Below are 22,705 nucleotides of genomic sequence, written 5' to 3' on the forward strand. Positions count from 1 at the left end.
TTGGATGGCATGTTCTGTGTGCACAGGTTTGGATGGCACGTTCTGTGTGCACAGGTTTGGATGGCATGTTCTGTGTGCAGGGGTTTGGATGACATGTTCTGTGTGCAGGGTTTTGGATGGCATGTTCTGTGGGCACAGGTTTGGATGGCATGTTCTGTGTGCAGAGGTTTGGATGGCATGTTCTGTGGGCACAGGTTTGGATGGCATGTTCTGTGTGCAGGGTTTTGGATGGCATGTTCTGTGTGCACAGGTTTGGATGGCACGTTCTGTGTGCAGGGGTTTGGATGGCATGTTCTGTGTGCACAGGTTTGGATGGCATGTTCTGTGTGCAGAGGTTGGGATGGCACGTTCTGTGTGCACAGGTTTGGATGGCACGTTCTGTGTGCACGGGTTTGGATGGCACGTTCTGTGTGCACAGGTTTGGATGGCACGTTCTGTGTGCACGGGTTTGGATGGCACGTTCTGTGGGCACAGGTTTGGATGGCATGTTCTGTGGGCACAGGTTTGGATGGCATGTTCTGTGGGCACAGGTTTGGATGGCACGTTCTGTGTGCAGGGGTTTGGATGGCACGTTCTGTGTGCAGGGGTTTGGATGGCATGTTCTGTGTGCACAGGTTTGGATGGCATGTTCTGTGTGCACGGGTTTGGATGGCACGTTCTGTGTGCACGGGTTTGGATGGCACGTTCTGTGTGCACGGGTTTGGATGGCACGTTCTGTGGGCACAGGTTTGGATGGCATGTTCTGTGGGCACAGGTTTGGATGGCACGTTCTGTGGGCACAGGTTTGGATGGCATGTTCTGTGTGCACAGGTTTGGATGGCATGTTCTGTGTGCAGGGGTTTGGATGGCATGTTCTGTGTGCACAGGTTTGGATGGCATGTTCTGTGTGCACGGGTTTGGATGGCACGTTCTGTGTGCACAGGTTTGGATGGCACGTTCTGTGTGCACAGGTTTGGATGGCATGTTCTGTGTGCACAGGTTTGGATGGCATGTTCTGTGTGCACAGGTTTGGATGGCATGTTCTGTGTGCACGGGTTTGGATGGCACGTTCTGTGTGCAGGGGTTTGGATGGCACGTTCTGTGTGCAGAGGTTTGGATGCCATGTTCTGTGTGCACACACTCTGCATTATTGCACCCAATTTCCATCCTGAGCCTCTCTGCTGTTATAAAACAAACAGAACATATCAAACCCTGCTGTAATCAGAATCAGCAGTGCCAGGCATGCCCTGGAAACCCCCAGGCTCTCTGTACCTGCAGGAGACCTTTGCACAGCCTCAGGTGTGTTATCAACAGCATGTCCAGGTTGTCATCCCCAGTGGTTACATCCCGTGCTTCTGCTCTGGTGTCACAGCTCAGGGACTGCAGCACATTGTCATTGCACGTGCTGTGAGATGAGGGGAAAAGAGTTTAAGGTCTCATCACTAAACAGCATTGAGGATGTCTCAACAGGGAGCTGTGGAAGAAACCAGGTGGCACGGAACAGAAAGCAGCATGTTCTTTAATTGCATTTATAACCCTCTCTAAAAGCACAGTGGATGTTCTGTGCTGGCTGTGACAGCCCAGCTGTTTCCCAGCCCCACGAGCAGCAGCACATACCTGACACTGCCTGTCCTCACACTCCCAAACAGGGACAGCTCGTCAGCACTGCAGTCAGCGTTCAGGAAATCAAAACTCTCCAGCACTGTCTCCACCATTAAACTCTCCACAGAGGAATGCTTGTGGAGTGTCTTTAGCTGTGGGTGAAATGGAAGCAGGAATACTGTTATTTGTAGTTGGCCAGCCATTCTGTAGTTGTTCTTTTATGGTTTTGAAGTCATTCCTAATAATAAATCACTTTGCTTTTCTGATTTCATTCTTAGCACATCAGGAGACTCCGCTCTTGGTGCAGCACTCTGACCCCAAAATAATGCTGCTAGTTAAATCAAAACAGGTTTCAATATTTTAATCTCTTAATCTCCATTCCTGCTAAGGCTGGTGAGAGCTGATATTCTCTGCATCTTCTGTCACTAACACACCTTTCACCCAATCCCTGTTTCTGAGCTCAAAGCACCAACCCTGGGGGCTGCTGCATTCCAGCACAGCACCCAAGGGCTTCATATCAGTAATGAATTTCATGGAGTCATCCCCCTGTCCTCCTTGGAAAGGCTGCTCTCAGGGTACTTGGTTTGGGTTAAATTCTGCTTTTCCAGGGGTTCCACTGGGACAGGAGGTCAGGGCACTTGTGCTACCATCAGCTCTCACTCCAGCCTGGATCCCTCCCCAGCCCTGGTGTTCCTGCTCCCACACCTGCAGCCAGCCCCTGCCTGCTCCTCTGCAGGACCTTTCCTCCAAGGAAAGCAATGCCCAGAACCTGTGACCAGCCAGGAGCTGGGGGAGCTGCACAGACAGGGCTGGGCTGAGCTGCTGCACTCACCTCGAGCTCGGAAAAAGATCCCAAACCAGCCCAAAGGCAGAGGCACAGACACCCAGCCCGGGCTCTGCTCAGCAGAGCTCCCACCGGGGCTGTGGTTCCCTTTTCCTTTCCCTTTTCATCTTTCCTTTCCTCTCTTTTCCTTTGGCTTTCATTTCTCTTTTCCTTTCCCCATCGCCATCTCCTTCCCTCTCCTTTCCTTTCCCCATCGCCATCTCCTTCCCTCTCCTTTCCTTTCCCCATCCCATCTCCTTCCCTCTCCTTTCCTTTCCCCATCCCCATCTCCTTCCCTTTCCCCATCCCCATCTCCTCCCTCTCCTTTCTCCATCCCCATCCCCATCTCCTTCCCTCTCCTTTCCCCATCCCCATCTCCTTCCCTTTCCCCATCCCCATCTCCTTTCCTTTCCCCATCCCCATCTCCTTCCCCCTCCTTTCTCCATCCCCATCCCCATCTCCTTCCCTCTCCTTTCTCCATCCCCATCCCCATCTCCTTCTCCTCTCCTTTCTCCATCCCCATCCCCATCTCCTTCCCTCTCCTTTCTCCATCCCCATCCCCTTTCCTTTCCCCTTTCCTATCCCCGTTCCCTTTCCCTTTCCCCCTTTCCCCCATCCCACGCCATCCCCGCTCCCTGCGCTCCGGGCTCCGCCGATCCCCGAGCCCCTCCTGACCTCTGGTGGCCAAACTGCGCTGCCGGGGCGATGCCGGAGCGCCAGAGAGGATAAAACACAGCCGAGGGGGAATACAACAAACACAGCCGTACCTTCAGTTTATCCCTCAGGGAGGAAAGCTGGCCCTCCAGCCTCTCCAGCTGGGCTTGCCCCTCACCCCGCGGCCTCAGCAGGTGTGACAATTCCTGCAGAGTCCTGTCCAAGGGCTTGGCTCGGCCCTCTGCTCTGAGCTCCTGGGCAGCGTTCCAGCTCCTCTGGCTGATGCTCTCCTGCTCTGCCAGGCGGCTCCGGGCCCGGCTGAAGGAGCCTGTGCTGCCCCTGTGGCTGGGAAAGCCGGGGGGGCTGCAGGGGAGCCCCTCCACGCAGGGGGTTTTCTTCAGGATGTCCAGCGTGCTGTGGCCGGGGGCGGGATGCTGCAGCTCCTCCGGGACCATCAGCAGCGCCCGCGGCTCCAGCGCTGGGGTCGCGCTCCGGGAATCCGCCCCCTTCTGATCCTCCCAGCTCAGCGAGTCTCCCTCGCTCGTCTCCGCGGGGTTCTGGGCTTTGCTCCTCCCGGGGACGTGGAAATCGCAGGCAGCCAGGTAGCTCAGGATGCTGGGGGGCTGAGCCTCCTCCCCTGCCTGCGCCGGGCTCTGCCTCTGCTGCAGGACAGACTGCCAGGACAGCCCAGGTGAGCTGGGCCCTGCAGAGCCCCACCTGGGACAGGGACTCTGCTTCCCGGGCTCCCAGCTGGATTCCCAGCACAGGCTGCTGAGCAGAGCCCCGGGAAGGGTTTTAAAAAGTGTTTTACAAAGTCTAAAACAGAACTCAAAAGATTAGGGGTTAAAAGAAAAATTTAACAAAGCCCCAAAATAAACTGCAAAGGTGCCAGAGTGCTGTTTTCACGTTTCTGAGTGTGCTCCTGAGCAGCCCAAAATCCAAACCCAAGCCCCAGGTCTGTGCTCTGCCTCTGCTGCCCTCCTTGTACTCACCAGGTAATACCTCTCCCTGAAGCTGGGTGTGTTTGGGGGGGTCCAGTTGTACAAAGAGCTCTTCCTGCTGCCCACAGAGAACTTGGCAGTGCTTCCAGGCGACAGAAACAGGTTCTCAGTGTCAAAGGGGCTGCAGCAGAAAACAAAGGTGTCAGTGGGAGCACAGAGGGGTTCAGGGCCGGGAGGGTTTGAGCAGGGACGTTCAGTCAGCACAGAGAATAAACTGAAACAGAAACTGCCTCTCTGCCAGAGTCTGTGATTGCTCCAGCAGAGAAAGACACAGGCAAAAAGGCTGTGGGTTCACACAGGATTCTCCACACCCTTTAGACACAAATCTGTGCCAGAGCCTTTGGAAGAGCAGCCCGAGGTCCCCAAGGCTGAAGTGCTCTGTCCCCCTGTGCCTGCCCTGGCACAAACCACGGAGGAAGGAAACACAACACGTGCAATAGAGGAGAGCTGCCAACTCCCCTCCTGCAGAGCACACGGCACCTGGAAAAACCAATAAACGCTCATGATCCTTCACCTATGAATCACCAGCTCCTGGGGCTGGCAGGGAAGCCTGTGCAGTGCTTCATCCTGGCACGGGTGAGCCATTACAGCCCCAGAGGACACTGGCTGTGGTCTGCAAGGGTTTGGCAAGTGCTGCTCCAGACTTCCTAATTACCTACTTCATCTCAACCTCTTTGCAAAGCAGCCTAAGGATCCCATGAATGATCCCCTGGGATGCAACTCAGCTAACCAGGAGATGGAAAACACATTTCAAGTTGAGCAAAGCAAGTTTGGTTTCTGTATGTGTTACTTTTTGTTGCCTACTGAGATGCCTTATGGCTCCAAAAGAAAGTTGGTTTTTCCACTTGAGTACTGGCATTTTGAAAAAACTGAATTGTTTGCAACAAATCTGCAGCTTCAGTGATGGAATATAACAACCAGAGAGCAGGATAAAATCAGCTGAACGCAGGTGTGCATTGCAGGAGTGAAAACGGGGACTGATCAAGGGCAGGGAAATGAATTCCTGCTCTGAAGCAAAAGCTGAAGAGCAGAGTCCCAGCCCTCTGTGGCTCCTGGGGTGGCTCAAGAGGCTCTGCAGAGCAGCACTCTGCTCCTCCGAGCTCAGCAGTGCTCTGGAGCTCCCCTGACCCAGGTGAGTGGCTGAGTGAGGCAGGGTCACCCAGCTCCATCACAGCTGGGCTCCATCACAGGGGAGCAACATCTGCTCTGACTCAGGGGCAGGAATAAATCGGGTTTCTGACAGCAACAGCCTTGCAGCCAAAGCCTGCTGTGTTTACTGGTGAAAGCAAATTACTCCTACCCATGGCATTCTCAACAAAAGTCACAGGGATCCATTCCTCAGATTTTTCATTTTTAGCTTTTAATACTGTGATGCAAAGTGACACTTCTAGGAAAGGAACAAGAACAAACAAAGTCTGCTCTGCCCTTTTACAATTCCTGAAAGCCTCCAGCAAAATGCAGCTCCTCAGCTGGCTCCAGACAACTCCTGCTCCTGCAGGGAATGACTGAGAGCAGAGGGGTGCAGCAAGGATGGGTTCTGCTCTGAGCTCCATCCAGCATCTCCCTCCACATCTCCCCAGCAAACAAACCCTCACACAGACACAGCTCCACGGATCCATCCTCACACAGGGACAGCTCCACGGATCCATCCTCACACAGGGACAGCTCCACGGATCCATCCTCACACAGGGACAGCTCCACGGATCCATCCTCACACAGGGACAGCTCCACGGATCCATCCCTCACACAGGGACAGCCCCACGGATCCATCCCTCACACAGGGACAGCCCCACGGATCCATCCCTCACACAGGGACAGCCCCACGGATCCATCCCTCACACAGGGACAGCCCCACGGATCCATCCCTCACACAGGGACAGCCCCACGGATCCATCCCTCACACAGGGACAGCCCCACGGATCCATCCCTCACACAGGGACAGCCCCACGGATCCATCCCTCACACAGGGACAGCCCCACGGATCCATCCCTCACACAGACACAGCTCCACGGATCCATCCTCACACAGACACAGCTCCACGGATTCATCCTCACACAGGGACAGCTCCACGGATCCATCCTCACACAGGGACAGCCCCACGGATCCATCCCTCACACTGGGAGAGCTCCACGGATCCATCCTCACACTGGGAGAGCTCCACGGATCCATCCTCACACAGACACAGCCCCACGGATCCATCCTCACACTGGGACAGCCCCACGGATCCATCCTCACACAGACACAGCCCCACGGATCCATCCCTCACACAGACACAGCCCCACGGATCCATCCTCACACAGACACAGCCCCACGGATCCATCCTCACACAGACACAGCCCCACGGATCCATCCTCACACAGACACAGCCCCACGGATCCATCCTCACACAGACACAGCCCCACGGATCCATCCTCACACTGGGACAGCCCCACGGATCCATCCTCACACTGGGACAGCCCCACGGATCCATCCTCACACTGGGACAGCCCCACGGATCCATCCTCACACTGGGACAGCCCCACGGATCCATCCTCACACAGACACAGCCCCACGGATCCATCCTCACACTGGGACAGCCCCACGGATCCATCCCTCACACAGACACAGCCCCACGGATCCATCCTCACACAGACACAGCTCCACGGATCCATCCTCACACTGGGACAGCTCCACGGATCCATCCTCACACAGACACAGCCCCACGGATCCATCCTCACACTGGGACAGCCCCACGGATCCATCCTCACACTGGGACAGCTCCACGGATCCATCCTCACACAGACACAGCCCCACGGATCCATCCTCACACAGACACAGCCCCACGGATCCATCCTCACACTGGGACAGCTCCACGGATCCATCCTCACACATGGATCCATCCCTCCCAGCCCTCTGACACAGACAGAAGCCAGGGGGGATATTCCAGGCAAAGCAGAGGAATTCAGGCAGGAGGAGGGATCCTGGGGAGGGATTTCCCCAGGCACAGGCTGCACCTTGGGCCAGCCAGAGCTGGGATCTGTCAGGCAGCAGACTCTGCAAGCAGACTATTGTCTTTAATTGTCACTGGCTTTTCCTCAGTTTGTTTAGTCACTTCCTGAAATCATTGACATAAAACCTCTGCCTAGGTAAGAGCTTTGCAGGAATGTCTTTGTTTAACCTTAAACTGTGCAGCCAGTCCTTGGATGGGGGTGTGGGGTGGCTGTGGCTGAACTGAGAGAAAGAGTGGCTCCACATTTCCTGTCCACATTTCCCAGCCAACATCCACATGCCTGCACAGGATTATCCAGCAACAGCTTTTCAGGACTGAAAAACTCTATTTAAAAAAAGTAAAATAAAATCTAAAATGACCCACAAATCTGATCATCTTTGTTGCCCTCATTCTGTGCCCCAGTCACTCCCCTCCTGTCCAGCCACTCCATGGATTCAATACCCCCAGACCAGAAGTGTGGATGGAATTGTGAAATTCCAGGCTTACATTAGCATCCCAAAAAAAGCCAATTCAAGTCAAGTGAACTGGACTTGCTGTTAATAATGAGATTTTTCTTTCCCCCACCAAGCCCAGGGAAATGCCCATGGAATTTAGCAGGGAGGGGCTTGTTGGGCCCCCAGGGTGCCCAGCTTGGCCCAGCAGCAGCTGTGAGAGCAGAGAGCTGCACCAGGGCACCACTGCCTGCAGGAGGAACTGCATCTGGAAGAGCAGGACTGGCAGCAGACATCCCAAAATAAAAACCAGACCTTCCTTTCTTCCTCTCCCTTCAGGTTTGTGCTGCTGCTCCTGAGAGCCAGGCCAGCCTGCCCAGAGTGGCTCTGAGTGGATGGTGCCCCTGGATCCCAGTGCAGGGCACCACTGGAGCTCTGAAAAGAGAATACAGCTCTCCCTTTATCCTGCATGAGAGACACAGAGCTCAGACTGCTGTTTAGGTTGGCAGAAAAACCCAAAGCCTTTTGCCAAACTGGCCAACAAAGCTGTTCTGCAACGGCCCCAGCTCATTCACACTCCTCATGGCACAACCTATAAAGGAGCTGAAGGAACTTTTGTTAGAGCCCAGAAGACCAGAGGCCTATTTAAAGAAAGTGTACATTTAGAAGCAAAAGAGAGATCTCCATTTGGATTTCTTACAAAGCAGGTCTAGACTGGAAGCTTGCCTCTCAGGGAACTTTGGGGAAATCAGATGGATTTGTTTAGTTATTCTCAGAGCAGAGGAAAAAAGCAGCTGTGGTTATGAGTGCTCTGTCTCTGAAAACAGAAACACCCCAGTTATCCCCACACAGCCCCTCTGCTCTGTAAACAGCCTCAGCAGCCTGCCAGGGAGGGGAGGCCAGCTCTGCACAATCACCTGTGGGACCCAGCACAGCTCAGGGAACTCAGACACAGCAGAGACAGAGCTGGGCTCTGGGGGCTGGGGAAGCCCAAGGGGGGATTACCTCCCACAGCAGAGGGTGACAGCAGCCCTGTGCCAGCTCCAGGGGCTGGGGAAGCCCAGGGGGGATTACCTCCCACAGCAGAGGGTGACAGCAGCCCTGTGCCAGCTCCAGGGGCTGGGAAAGCCCAAGGGGGATTACCTCCCACAGCAGAGGGTGACAGCAGCCCTGTGCCAGCTCCAGGGGCTGGGAGATGCTGCCCCACAGCCTCTGCCAGCCCAAAGCTGCTGAGCTGGGACCACGCTGGGCTCAGCAGCTCTGGGAGCTCTCCACAAAGTTCTGCCCCAAGTACAATTTGCTGTGGAGGTTCAGGTCGTGAGGAGCTGTGCAACAGCCCAGAGCAGGGGGGGTTCCTCCTCCAGTTCTTTTGTGCTCGATTCATTCTGAGCTCCTGACAGTGAGGGCAGGAAGGGAGCAGATGTGCACGAAGGACTCTGTGCTGGGGGTCACAAACTGCAGAAGTGATTTCCTCCAGACCATAAACTCCACAGACTGGGCCACACTCAGGAGGAAAAAGCACCATAAACAGGAGCAGGCAAAACTCTGCCAAGGTGAGTTTATTTCTTACTGACTTCAGTGTTTGAAAATCATATTCAGGGGCTGTGGCTGGGTCACATTTCCCAGCCCAGCTGCAGGTACAAGTGTCAAGAACCACGAGGGACACTCAGAAAATGGCATTGGGTCAGTAAAGCTGCTCCTTCCAGCCCAGCATGGAAGCAGAGCTGTTTCTGGTTTTCCTGGGGGAGCCTGCACAGGTCACAGGGGGCTCAGAGGGCTGGGAGGAGCCCAGAGGTGCAGAGGGACCTGGGCAGTGTCCCCTGCTCCATGGACATCCCTGGGGCTGCTGCCACCCTGGACAATGCAATCAGGTTGAAAAGCCTTGATTTGCTGGAGACAGATCTCTGTGTGACAGCAGTGCCATAAAGCAGAAATAACAAAATCACCCCAAACCCCTGTGTGGTGAGCCTGGAGGGAGGAGTGAGTGCCAGTGCACCATCCACAACAGTGAGAATTTACTTTTAATAACAGCAGTAGTCCACTACAAAAACCAAATGACAGATTTAAAATATAAAATTTAACAAATCACAGGCACCACGACAATGCTCAGCTATTTAAAACACATCTGCAAGCAGCTGCCCTGGAGTGCACAAACAGCCTTGGACCCACAACTACTCAGTGCACACAGAGGTGCCAAGCCTTTGGGAAAGCTGCTTTTTAACAGATCAGATCTTGGTAACAACCACTGTCCTAGAACTTCAGCTGTGTATTTCCCATAGTGTCCAGAAACTGTTAATTTCAGCTCCATTTCACCACCTGCAGGATTCTTTTCAGTGCTTTGCAGACACACATGATTGCCTGGAGGTGGGTTGGATGCTCCTGGTGAGGAGCTGGGAGCTCACAGGTGAGGTGGCCCAGCTGTGGTGGCTCCAGAGGAGCAGCTGGGAGGTCACAGCAGCAGCTCCAGCCCCTTGCCCTGCCTGCTGCCACCATCAGCTCCTGCCCAGGGCTGGCTGTGAGGGAGCACAGGGCTGCTCTCCACCCTGCTCTCAGACACAAAGAGGGGGACACTCAGCTCAGGACCCACCAATAATTCCCAATGGTTTTTTTGGCTGTCTCTGCCCAGGGCTGTACTTACTTCCAGAGGACCTCCAGCCTCAGCTTGATGGTGCCCAGCTCAGTGATGTCCACCACGATGGCCTGGGGCTTGGTGGTGAAGAAGCTGATGCTGTCACAGGTCACCACCCCCACCAGGATGGTGGCCAGGCCCCTCAGCTCTGTCACCTGCAGGGACACAAGCACGCCCAGGCCAGCTCAGCAGGCAGCCCTGGCCCAGGGCAGAGCTGAGAGCCCCTGTCCCCAGCAGGGGACCCCAGGAGGCTGCTCAGAGGGCAGGGTGCACACCCAGATGTGCACACCCAGATGTGCAGCATTTACTCATCCTAAACCTGCTGTGTGCTCCTACTGGCAGGGATTACTGAGCACTGAGTGCAGACAGGAGGGTCAGTGAGAAGAAGAGTAAAACTGTCACTGCCTCACAAATGATAGGAGTTTTTACAGTTATGGTAAAACAGGGATCTGAATTAGCCTCTCACCTGACCCCATTGTGCAGTGAAAGTAAAAAATAACCTCAAGAGAGTGCCCTGTGTGAGCCAGCTCCTGCTGCCAGGGCAGGGCTGCCCTGCAGGACAGGATCCTGCCAGCCTGTGAGTGCTGCCAGGGCAGGCCTGGCATTTCCATACTGGAATTTCTCTCCTCTGATAGAGCAGCACTGCAGGCACTCAATGTTATATGGGAAAGAAGAATAATATCTAAATAATAAGATATCTGTGTCTCCACATCCAGGCTGCAGCCTAGAAATTGCCAGATATTGATCTGGGAGTTCTTTAAAAAATAAGGAAACAAAAAACCCCCAACACAACCACACACCCAGAACCTGGGAAAGCAGATGCACTGACACAGTCACTAGTGCCAGGACAAAAGGGAAATCAGGAGCAATGTCCTTCCACAGGCACAGCAAGGACTAACTGCCATTTTTTACATGGCTAGGAAAAAAATCCATTGAGGAATTTTGAGGCAGCCTTGGCAGCCTGAGAGGGAAGCAGAGCCCTGCTAACCCCACTGCTTCCACCCCAGCCACTGCACACCACACCTTGATCTCAAACTTCTCGTGCAGGTTGGGTATAAAAATCTTCTCCTCCTCATCCCATGTCTGGCTGTCATCAGTCTCAATTTTGCCTCTCAGCCTCCATTTCTGGCGCCCCAGTCGCACAAAGACCTGCAGAGCACAGGGGAGGGGATGCAGGGCCAGCACAGCCCAGAGCATCCCTCCAGCCCACAGGGCAGGGATGGGGAGCAGGTCTGAGCCCCAAAGCCACGTCCAGCCCTGGAGGGGAGCCCAGGCACTCTGCCCTGCCCTGCCCTGGGGTGCTGAGCCAGGCTGGGCTCACTGGGAGAGCTGGAGCAGGGGGCACTGTGCATCCACACCCTGCCCAGGGCAGGCTCCCAGGAAAAAGGCAGGACTGCTTTGCCTCTGAAGGCCAAGCCCTGGCAGCTGGGCTGGACAGGACAGACACCCTCTGGCATCACTTAAACCCTCCCACAGCACCCAAACCACACCCAGCCCCCCATCCCTCCCAGGGCACAGTGCTCTGCTGCTTGTATCACAGTTTGATCTCCTCCTGCATCTTCCACCCTGCCCTCCCACTGCAGGGAAAGCAAGGACAAAATGCACAGAAGTTGTGTACTGCACCTCGTACTGGTCTCCTGGGCAGAGACGAGCAAAGCCCACCAGCCCTGCAAAGAGAAGAAAAGTCCCAAAGTCTGCAGAGCCCTACAAAGCCCCCAACACCTCAGCAAATCAAGGGGGACACTCCCCTCTTGCCCTCAGCTGCACCACCTGCCCAGCACACTCTGAAAAGGACAGCATTTAATTGAGCTGAAAAAAGAAATTTTGTCAGCTTTGTATTCAAATATAAAATCCCATGGCAGGTCTGTTTGATAGCACTGAGCACAAACCAAGGTTTTACAAAAGGTCTCTGAATAACTGGACTCTCAGTGGCTCAGATTGCTCCCCAGGAACCCCGAATCAATAAAACCCCAAGTCAAGGAGCCCTGAAGGAAAGGAGAAAGGAACTTACCCTTCATCTTGACATGGAACTCTCCCAGGTGGACCTCCAGAGCCCCCTCTATAAAGCACATGTCCTGAAAGAGAGGCTGCAGTCACCAGCCCTGCAGAGCAGCTGCTTCCCCACACATCCTATTTCCTTCAAAGGATTTCATTCCTTTCATTTTTTAAACAAACATTTTTCACCAGTAAAGGCAGACCAGTAACATGAATGGTTCTGTAAAACAGAAAATCTTCCACAGAAGAGTGGAAATCCTTGAGGTCATCCCTGCCAGTTACTTCCATCACTGGTTTTGTAAAATAGCACAGCTCATCCCTCCAACTCTCACCCACAAAGGAGACCCCAGCACTCAGGATTTTCCATACAGTGTACCTGCATTTTATTCACACACTTCTTTAACCCATTGAAAACAAAGCCAGCAGCAGCTGCCAGTGCATTTTGTGAAGGATTTGCTACCTCTGTGCACTCCTGGACGTTCCTGTAGAGCTCCAGCAGGCTCTCCCTGGAGGCTTTGGTGGAAGGGGACAGGGAGAAGGCTTGTTTCATGTTGGTGGCCCCATCCCTCAGCCTGCACTGGATGCAATAAGCCTCATAGAGCTCTTCCACCTTTGGGACAAGGGAAAGGAGGAACTGGAATTACCCTGGCATGGCTCAGGAGTTTTGGAAAGGAACATCAGCAGTGTTTCCTGGCAAAAAACCCAAGAACCAAAGCAAATCCCAAAATCCCAAACAGAGCACTGCAGAGTGCTGCAGATCCTGCATCTCACAGTGCAGCAGTTTACTCCTCAATTCTTTATTTTTTAAGCATTTTTCAGGAATACAACCAGCTCTGCTTTTTCCAGAGTAGAAGACAAGAAGTCAAACTTTGCTCACAAGAACTGCAGAGCAGGAAAGCAATTCCCTGAGCCCAGAGAAACCCTGCAGTGCCAGAGGAGAGGCTCAGCCCTGGCAGACACAGAACTGCCCCTGGGGGAAGGAGAACACATCAGGCTTCCCAGAGCAGCATTTTCTGAGTAAACTGGCAGAAAATGCAAACTGCTTTCACAGGAAAACTCAGGTTGGGTCGTGCCAAACATTCAGCCTGAATAGAACCATTCAGGAAAATAAATAAATAAAAATCCCCTCCTCCCATAAAAAGAGTGGCTGCAGCTTTCAGCAAGCCCCCAGCATTCTCCCCTTCAGATGAATTAAAATCAGAGTGTTTTCCATGTGGATAGATCACTTACAGAGCAGAGCCTTGCAGGAACAAACCCCTTACCTTGCTGATGTGGAACTCCAGTTTCCTGATGTACCTCTCCACAGAGCGGATTTGCTTTTGAGGAGAGCAGAGAGAGAGAAAGGGATGTAAGAAATTGTTTCCTAAACGTGCCATTAGGTCACACAGCAGACAGAAAATCACCCATTTTCCACTATTTGCAACATTCCATCCCATCCCCAGCAGCCTTACCTTATCCAGGTCGTAGTAGAAAGCCTGAAAGAGAAATGGCACAGGCTGAGGAGGAGAGCACCAGGGTTTGTACCATCCATCATCCTCCAGGTACTGCAGGGCTCATAGGACACCTAACTGGCACTAAATCAATGCTACAAACACTGATCACTGAGCAGACACAAGGAGATCCAGCCCAGTAAAGAAACAATCTGAGGAGCACTGCTGGCTATTGAAAATAAGGAATTTTAACTTAAACCTGGCTTGGGAAATTTCTGATTGTGCTGCTTTGCTGGATCCCACCTCAGTGTTTTAACTGACAGCCCCAGGTGGGAGAAAACAGCTATTTTTGTGATTTTTATTGAAGTATTTAACATTGAAAAACACCTTACCAATCTAGAGTTCCTCTTGGTGTCTTTGTGGCGACCAGAGAGATAATCCAGCTCAGCCTGGTGTGCCTGCAGGTACTCACTGCAAGAAAAGCAGCCCAGGTCAGACCCTGTGCTGTTCACAGAGAGCTGCAGGAGGAGCACACCCAGCTCTACCACACACACCACAGCTCTGCTCCTCCCTGCCCCATCTGCAGGGCAGCAGAACAGTTCATCTGCTGGGGAAATCTCTGCTCCAAAGGGCTCTGCTGACCAAAGGAGCTCCCAGCAGAGAGCTGCACACGAGCACCTGCACTGCAAACCCAGCTGGGGCAGGTTCCACTCGGGCTTTGGGCAAACCCTGCCCAGGCACCTCCTGAATGCAGCTCCTCCTTTTCCAGGCTGAGGATTCTGCAAGGTGGGAAGCACTTGGTGCCAGTTTTCCTCTCTAGAGCTGCTTGCACACATGGGCTGGGCTTTAAACCTTCCCAGCTGAGACTCTTCCAGCTTTGCTTTTAACACGGAGCAGGCTTGGGTAACTTTTTCCTCTCGTGTTTGAAAGGGAACCAGAGCCACCTGGTAAACACCACATTCTTAGACACAGTCTCTGGGCAGCCAAAATAACTTCATTTTAGGCAGCTACACTTCCTCACATTTGCTCTGATGCATTTCATTTTCCCCCTGTTCCAAGAGCAGCTCCCCCCAGACATCCCACATCTCCAGCACTCAACCCCTGCCCAGGAGCAGCCAAGGCTGGAGGCAGAAAAGCATTCACCCACCTTTCACAAAAGCTCCACCACTTTTAACTTTTAGCATGTTGGAATTATCAGCCTGATGGAATGGCAGCCAGATGGGTAACAGAATAAAGAGTTATTTTCTATAGCTATAAAGAACCAGGCATGTAAAATATGTTCTGCACTAAAAATTCAAGTCACTCCAGCACCGAGTGGGCTTAGCCTGCACTTACTTAAAATTTGGCCTTTGCAGTGCTATCTGATACAGTTGTTTTCTGTAGGTTACTTCAGTCAATTAGTCAGCCACTCACTTTTGGCAGGAGGCTGATCATGTGGCACTGGCTGCAAAACTGGCAACAAATTCTGATCCACTTTATGGTTTCTCCTCCCTAAGCCCAGATAAATTCTCAGCTCTGCAAAAACATTTGGTTTCCTTGTTTCTTTTAAATCTAAATCCCTTACTTAGACATTGGTGGGTATTTTTAGGGTGAAGACTTCATAGTCTTTTATTGGACTAAAAACGTGATTTTATAAAGTGTTACTGGAGTGCATTTATGTTCTTTGCTGAAGAAAACAAACTGTGGCCAAAATGAACAGTGGCAAAACGTGGAGGAGAGCAGTGACATCCTGCAGGAACTGTCAGGAGCAGAAAGAGATGCAGGGTTTAAAATCCAGGGAAAGGGATTTTATCTTCTGATAGCAGCTGCAGGGTGTAAATGAAGTTCCTGTGATGACAGACTCAGAATATTATGGGAAATCAAAAAGCTGAAGTTTTTAGGTGAACCTGGTTAGAGCTTTGCCTTACAAGACACCTGGAGATCACAGAGTAATTTTGAACTTCAGAGTTTATTTTTATTAAAAGAGGGAAGAAAATAAAGAAATCCATCCTGACAGCATCTAGAACAGCTCAGTCTGTAAGTGCTCAGGAATTAGCACAAGGAGGAGAGGAGTCCCTGAAGAACCTTTGCAGGGCACACCCTCATTTTCAGACTCAGTTTAAGCAGAGTTTAAGCTTTTTGAGTCAAAGCTAGCTCCACACAGTTCCCTCTCCAGAAGTTTTTGCCAATCACTCCCCAGGTCTGCCTGTCCCACCCCTACCCTGCCACCCCATCCTAAAAACCTCCACTGATTCCCAAAACAATTTCTCAGAGTTCTCCCTGCCACTGCCATTTCACAGTGCAATAAACTGAATAAACAGAAACATCACTTTGCAAACAGGCTGAGAAGGAATAAACTCGTTCCCCAGGTGAGGGGAGGTCACCCCAGGTTCAGAGGTGGGGACAGAGCACAGTGACACAGGCTGAGGCAGCAGACCAGGCAAGGAAATCACAATATTGAAAAGTCCTTACTTAAGTCCTTTCTTCAAAGCTTCAAAAATTTTCTTCACCTGCAGTGGCTTTGGATCCCAGATGAGAGCTCCCTTCTGCAGGGAATTATAGGCCTTGGGGGGTTTCAGTGACATCCTTGATCTCACTGAGCTTCTGCTGAGGGACTTGCTGTGGGAAGAAAATAGAAATTCAGGGCAGGTGCAGAGCCCATCACCTGGGAGATGCCACAGGGTTCAGTTCCACCCAATCCCATGCACACCCACCCAAAATCACCACGGTTTTGGGCACAGTGCTGCTGCTTGTACCCAGATAATTACCTTCAAAATCAAAATTAAATATTGTTTCTACCAGAAGTCTCCCACATAGAATTTTTTGTGCCAGCCTAAGGAGTTAGAACACCCTGAACTATCAGTTAGAGACACCTCTAAAGCAGAAAAATTCTCTGCAAAGAATTCCTGCCTGGCTTACCCCTCTCTGTACCCTCCCCTAAGTCATGGCTATTTTTTTAATAAACATTAAATGATTTTAATAATAACCCCATTAATAATAATCATTTTTGTAATCATCCCTATAAGTAAAACCTCTAAAATAACATTACCTAGAGAAGTTTCCCATCTCCCACAGCAAGCCAAACCAGGCAGTGACTCTCTGAAAAGATTTCTACCTCCTCTGCAATTTCCCTCTTAAATTCTGCTCACCTGGAGGAAGGATGAGCTCCACCAGGCTCAGCAGTGGCTGGTTTCAGTTCCAGCTTGTAACTGGGCCCTGGGAGATCCTTGTGCTGGGTGATGAGAGCCCAGCACACCTGAGAGCTGCCCCAGCTCCAATTAGAGAATCCTTTGAGCACCTACTCCAATTATTCTTGTCCTAAATTTCCACTTAACTCCAGTTTTTAACACCTGTTCTGCAAAAAATCTGATGAACTAGGTGTTGCCAAACATTTCTGGATACTTAATTTCCTCACACCACTGATTACCTTGGGTTATTATGATGCCTTAATGGAAAATATTAATTAACCAAACCATTTGGAGCTCAGGTTATCTGTTAAATTAGAACCTTCATTAATGTGACTTATCTTTATTATGATAATGTATCTTTGGGTGTTCCATGCAAAGTGAGAGAATTTCCACAGGAATAACACTGGAAGGGGCAGTGTGACCAACAAGAGCTGAAAGAATTTCCTAGAATGCTCACTGCTTAAAATTCTTTCATGCTAAGAAGAATCTAATTTCAGGCTCTGGAGAAATCTAATTAGCAAGATACCAAATAGAAGAGACAAGATAATTCTCTTTTGAAATTAAAAGCCCAAACTACTCCTGGGTTTTGTTCCATTTTGGAATTTGCCTTCAGATTTTTGGAGTGAATTTTCCCAAGTTCTGGAGATGATTTCCCTTGCACAGCACCTCAGTTCTGCACACAGGGGTGGGATTTCTCCCCTTCTCCTCAGCATCTCCCCTGGCTGCTGCAGGAATTCCAGTGAGTGGACTCCCATTCCCACCCATCCCATCCAGAGGCCAGGAGATAAAAGCTGGAGGTTCTCATGCTGCTTTCCCTTGTGAACCTGATGCTTTGGGGACCAGAGTTCTCACTTTACAGATAACAGCAATAACATTTACTTCCTGTGGAGACCACGGTGGGGAAATACAGAATTGTGCCTGGCTGAGACACCCAAGGGGAAGCTGCTAAAGAAAAGCAAAAGTACATTTAACATCTGCTGCAGAATGCCCATGTGGGGCTGATTTGTGTCATCCTTGGACAGACCTTGCACAGGGCCCCTGCCAGCTCCTGCTGGGTTTTGCAACAGTGCCTGAGGGGAGATAAGTCAGGAAAGGGTGATTCAAACAGTTCTTGCCTATGCCAGGGCAGGCTCTCATTTTCACTGGGCTGTGACTGAGTGCCTGGGACAGAAATCTTCCTTACTGCAGTGATCCCTGAACAAAGCTGTCTGTCTAAACACTCAAATATTGAACAGCAGCCTCATGAAAGTGCATGAAGAGAGGCACAAAGGAAAGCTCTGCAGCCAGAAGTGAGGGGATAACCCAAAGAGAAATGGGAATTGTTATTCTGAGCCCTGGGACTGTTGCAGAAGCAGCTGCTCAGAACTGCTCCTGTAGATCCTCTCCCTGCAAGGACCCACCCTGGGCTGCAGCTCCAGCCTGTCTCTATAAACTGAGTTTTTATCCAGATCTTAGCACTGGGTGTGATTTTAGATACCTGATCTTTGCTAGGGGTGACATGAATTTTCACCAACAAATTAATTTATTCAAATTGAAGACTCCTCAATTGCATCATGCAGGGATTTCATTTCTTGGTCATGCTCTACCATGCTGTGTTTAACCAAAAGTTTCATTCAGCCATCTGGTTCTTTGAAAGGATATTTCATTTCATGAGTCAGGTATTTTGCTGATACACAACAGGGTGGTTTTGAGTACAATTCTCCTGAGGCACACTTCCCAATGCTTCTATAAGTTTCTGCTAAGTGATTCACTTTGTTATTGCTCTAGCATGACTGGCACTCAGAGATTGTATTAATTTCCCATTTATAGGTCATCACTTCTAAAGACACTCAAGATTTCCAGGGATTTACAGGGATTGCTGGATTCACAAACAGCACAGGATTTTTGGTGGAAAAGCTGCAGTTACTGCACAGAGCAGTGCTGTCCTGGAGTTATGGAAAGCCAGAGGGGATCAGCAGTGCAGGATGGCACAGCAGCTCCAGAGGCAGCTGGAGATGGAATTCTGGGCTGCATTTCCACAGAATCACCAGGTTAGAAGAGACCTCCAAGACCATCAAGTCCAACCCAGCCCTAAAACCTCAACTAAACCACAGCACCAAGTGCCACATCCAGTCTGGGTTTTTTTTTAAAACATCCAGGGGTGGTGACTCCACCACCTCCCCAGGCAAAGCATTCCAATACTTCATTATTCTTTCTGTAAAAAACTTTTTCCTAATACCCAACCCATATCTCCCCTGGCACAGCTCAAGGCTGTGCCCTCTGGTTCTGTCAGTGCTGCCTGGAGAAGGAGACCAGCCCCACCTGAGCACAGCCACCTTCCAGGGGGCTGCAAGAGTGACCAGGTCACTCTGAGTCTCCTTTTCTCCAGGACAAACACCCCCAGCTCCCTCAGCTGTTCCTCACAGGTTTGTGTTCCAGCCCCTCACCAGAATTGTTCCCTCCTCTGGACACGCTCAGGTGTCTCAATGTCCTCCCTAAACTGAGGGGACAGAACTTAGCACAGGGTGTGACCTCACCTGTGCCAGGTACAGGTGAATGATCTCCCTGCTCCTGCTGCCCACTCCATGTCCAGGGGGAGTGCAGAGCAGCACAGAGCTGCCTCAGGTGCTGGGTCCCTCCCAGCCCTGCCCAGGTGTCACTCACCCCAGTTTCCTGCTCTGCACAGTGCTGAACCCAGTGAAGGAGCAGCTCCTGCTGATGCCACCCCCGTCCCCAGGGGACACAAATGTGAGCTTCACCGACATGGCTCCCAGGCACTGAGGGCTGCCTCCTGCAACAAAGCACAAAAAAACAAAAAAACACAAAAACACATCAGGCCAAACCTTCCTGGCAGCTCTGGTGTGCTGAGAGGGGTGAGCTGCCTGGGAGTGGGAAGCCAAAACAGCACACAGTAGGATAAATTGGAAAAAAGGTTTGTCTGCAATTCCTGTTTCCTGTGTTGCCATCCACAGTGCAATTAATAAGGGATTGAACAGCCTAAAATGAAATCTCTCATGCCCTCTTCCATTTCTGATTGATTTTACAAACTCACTGTGCAAAAGCCAGAATAGCCTCAGTTCAGAGGCTCTCTGCATTTCTGACTTCTTAAAATCCCTGTAATTGTCCCAGAGCTGCAGGAGTGCAGGCCAGCCTGAGCATTTCCAAAGCAGGGGGGGTGCCAGAAGAATGCTTAACTCCAGACTCAGCCAGGTCCAAAAGCAGCTCCTTGCATCTGTGCAGAGCACACTGCAGTCCATGCTGAACTGCTGCTTAAGCCCAAGGCAGAAGTCTGGTTTCTACAGCAAATTTCAGGTTCATGCTCCTCCTCTGGCAGGGTTTCTCTTGGATTGCTCTCTTGTTTTCCATCAGTCAAACTCTTTGGCTTTTTGGAGAATTGTGTTCTCTGCCATATGTCTACAGAATCCAAGTCCCAATATAAGTAACAGACACATCCTTCAAAGCAGCTGTAGAAAATCACCCAGACAGTTCATATACAGAAAAATTCCCTTCCTTCCCCCCTCAAGCTGGTGTAATGTAAACACCACAAGTGAGTAAATCTGGGTATAACAAAAAGCTGGAGGATGTGTTTGGAGGGAGAAGTACAAACTCCAAGGAGGAGCTCTGAAGGCTCCATGCAGCCCTTGTCCCACATTGTGGAAGGTGCTCTGAAGAGCACTCAGTCCATCAGGGGGATGCTGGAGAGCAGCTCTGCCCTCAGCCCTGACACTGTCCCTTGGCCTGGCTACCACTGGCCACACTGCAAGCCCAGAAATGTCAGTGTCAGACTTTCCTGGCTCTGCCACTAACTTGGAGAGCAGCCCCCTCCCTGCCTGTAAGGAGCTGGGGGTTCAAGACTCCCCAGGAGGAGGGGATTTGAGAGTATTTTCCAACTCTGGGCTACTCTACAAGCACAGGGAGTTAGTGCCAGTGGCCACCTAAAGCAGGAGCAAGAGCTGTCCTGGATTTCCAGGAGCAGAGATCCTGCCTGTCCAGAAGGCTCTCAGGCATTCCCTGGGCTGAGGTTTGAGCTCCCCTCTCCTGCCTGTTCTCTGAGCCAAGCTCAGGAATAACCTGGGGAAGCAGGGAGAACAGTGCAGGACAAGATGTGACAGTGATAAACCCAGCAGACACCTGCACTGTGCAGAGGTGCTGGGCACAGGAATTTCACTGCTCAGAGCAGCAGAGCCCCCAGCACTGCACAGCCCCAGGAGGATCCACAGAAATCTCTGACACAGAAAATTCAGGTGCCTCTTCCCACACAAACCACACAGCCCTTACTTTGTCCTGCTTTGAAGAGATCTCCCTTAACACCCATAATCAGAGCTCAGACTTGCATCATATCACAGCTGAAATTTCAAAATATTTTCCATTTCCCCCTCTAGTTTTCAGATGTTTGTAACTCTGTGAACTGTCACCCCATCAAAAGGATCATTAGCCTGAAGAAAGCATGCAACTTACTGAAAAATGTAATTGCATAACAAGCTGCTAAAGGAAGAAATTAAAGGAATAGCCTTGTGGTTATTGACCACATCCCTCATCAAGGCTAAGCCAGATTCCCAGGATCTGTTTTCCAGCTCTTTAACCTGGGAAACTCAGTTCATGGGTATAAGGGAGGAGGAAAGTGCAAGAGCAGCTGACACTGAAAGCTTTGGAGCACACAGATAGGGAACAAACACAACCAGGCAGAGCCCTGGCAGGGAGCAGAAAGTGGAAAATTATGAGAAGGATCCTGAAGTAAAACCTGTGGGACTGAATTCTAGATTGAAGGACTATGTGGGAAATGCATAGAGCCCCAAAACTCCTAAATTGCCCAGATTGCCTGGACCTGGCCACGTGTGTTTATAAACCCAGGGTAATTCTGGATTTGCACTGCTGCAATTCAGCAGAAGCAGAGATGCTTTGGGCATGGCCAGAAGCATTTCAGCCCCTCTGGGGTCATTTGCTTTCTGTGACTTCCCAAAGCTCAGTCCCCAAGGCCACTGACCCTGCACTGCTCCTCCCAAAACTTCATCTTCCCAACTCCCTAAGAATGCAGAGAATTCATTACAGCACCATTCAAAGGGTTATCACTTCAAAACAATGCCAACAGAGCCCATGCCTCTTGATGCACACTTGCTTATGGATTTTTTGTTGTGACCTAGAAATCTTGTGGCTCATTTCACACTCCTGAGCAGAAGGCCATAAGCTGGATGTCAATAAGACATTTCATTTGTAAGAAAGACTTATAAATGCAGTTGTTTAAACAGAGGGTTTGCTAGATGGAGTGTCTGTGCAAAAGTGCTGAGCTACACAAGTGCCCCTGAGAAAAAGCATCTGGACACTTCTCAAACTCTACCCTCCCTTTAGGGCAGAAATAAATGAGAGAAGGAGCCCTGGAAAGCTCAGTTCAAATGTGCCTTCCAGCCTGAAACCTCTGCTGGGCAGGGTGTCCAAAGCTCCTAAAGGCAGAGGAGCTCCCTCCCTTCTACTGCTCCCCCCACAGCAGTGAGCCAGGGGCTGCAGGTGCAGAGCACAAGAATAACAGGAGAAAATCAAGGAGTCTATTGCCAGGGGCACTGGAGAACCAAACTGCTGGAACATCCATGGAGTCCTAAAAGCCTTGAGAGCCTTGGGCACACCTCCAGCTGCCAGGGACTCACTGGCTGGGAGGTTTAACACAACTGGTGATTTATACAATTGACACTCCAGGTCTCAGAAATGCATCTTTAAGTCAAAGCAGAATTTTTTTCTCAGGTGAAATGGGTAGGTTGGTTTGGGCCTGTTTCAGTGGCACATTTGCCATGATTTTGGTGTTTCAGCTCTGGTGTGCCCAGGCAGCTGGGGACACACAAACTGCACCTTCTGCTCCCTCTCTAGCTGAGGGTGCTCCTCCAGCCAAGTGACCTTCCACAAACAAAACACTGCTGTTTGTGTTTATGGCTAAACTTTTCCAGCCCTACTCACATCTTTAATTGTTTCTGGGCACAATGGTTTCAACAGCTTTATGAGGAAAATGTGACTCACTGACTTCTTGCAAAATGTTCCTG

General features: G+C 51.1%; 1 protein-coding gene across 5 annotated transcripts in view; it reads right to left on the reverse strand.

Annotated features, from left to right (window-relative positions):
• Positions 1 to 22,705, reverse strand: part of RIPOR3 (RIPOR family member 3) — a 42,783-nt gene that overhangs the window by 6,157 nt on the left and 13,921 nt on the right. For 2 of the 5 annotated variants that reach the window (XM_056507645.1, XM_056507647.1), the window contains exons 2-15: positions 19,344 to 19,470; positions 15,985 to 16,131; positions 13,926 to 14,004; positions 13,555 to 13,578; positions 13,366 to 13,419; positions 12,564 to 12,713; positions 12,120 to 12,183; positions 11,732 to 11,775; positions 11,132 to 11,257; positions 10,118 to 10,263; positions 4,051 to 4,180; positions 3,172 to 3,732; positions 1,597 to 1,733; positions 1,252 to 1,384 (exon numbers count right to left, since the gene is read on the reverse strand). In XM_056507645.1, coding sequence (XP_056363620.1) covers positions 1,252 to 1,384; positions 1,597 to 1,733; positions 3,172 to 3,732; positions 4,051 to 4,180; positions 10,118 to 10,263; positions 11,132 to 11,257; positions 11,732 to 11,775; positions 12,120 to 12,183; positions 12,564 to 12,713; positions 13,366 to 13,419; positions 13,555 to 13,578; positions 13,926 to 14,004; positions 15,985 to 16,131; positions 19,344 to 19,444 — 1,896 coding nt within the window. In that variant the 5' untranslated portion in view covers positions 19,445 to 19,470. Of the gene's footprint in view, positions 1 to 1,251; positions 1,385 to 1,596; positions 1,734 to 3,171; positions 3,733 to 4,050; positions 4,181 to 10,117; positions 10,264 to 11,131; positions 11,258 to 11,731; positions 11,776 to 12,119; positions 12,184 to 12,563; positions 12,714 to 13,365; positions 13,420 to 13,554; positions 13,579 to 13,925; positions 14,005 to 15,984; positions 16,132 to 19,216; positions 19,471 to 22,705 lie in introns of those variants that run through there. The other 3 variants (XM_056507648.1, XM_056507649.1, XM_056507650.1) reach the window with 3 other exon arrangements.

Source organism: Oenanthe melanoleuca, chromosome 20 (assembly GCF_029582105.1).
Source record: "Oenanthe melanoleuca isolate GR-GAL-2019-014 chromosome 20, OMel1.0, whole genome shotgun sequence".
Classification (NCBI taxonomy): domain Eukaryota; kingdom Metazoa; phylum Chordata; class Aves; order Passeriformes; family Muscicapidae; genus Oenanthe; species Oenanthe melanoleuca.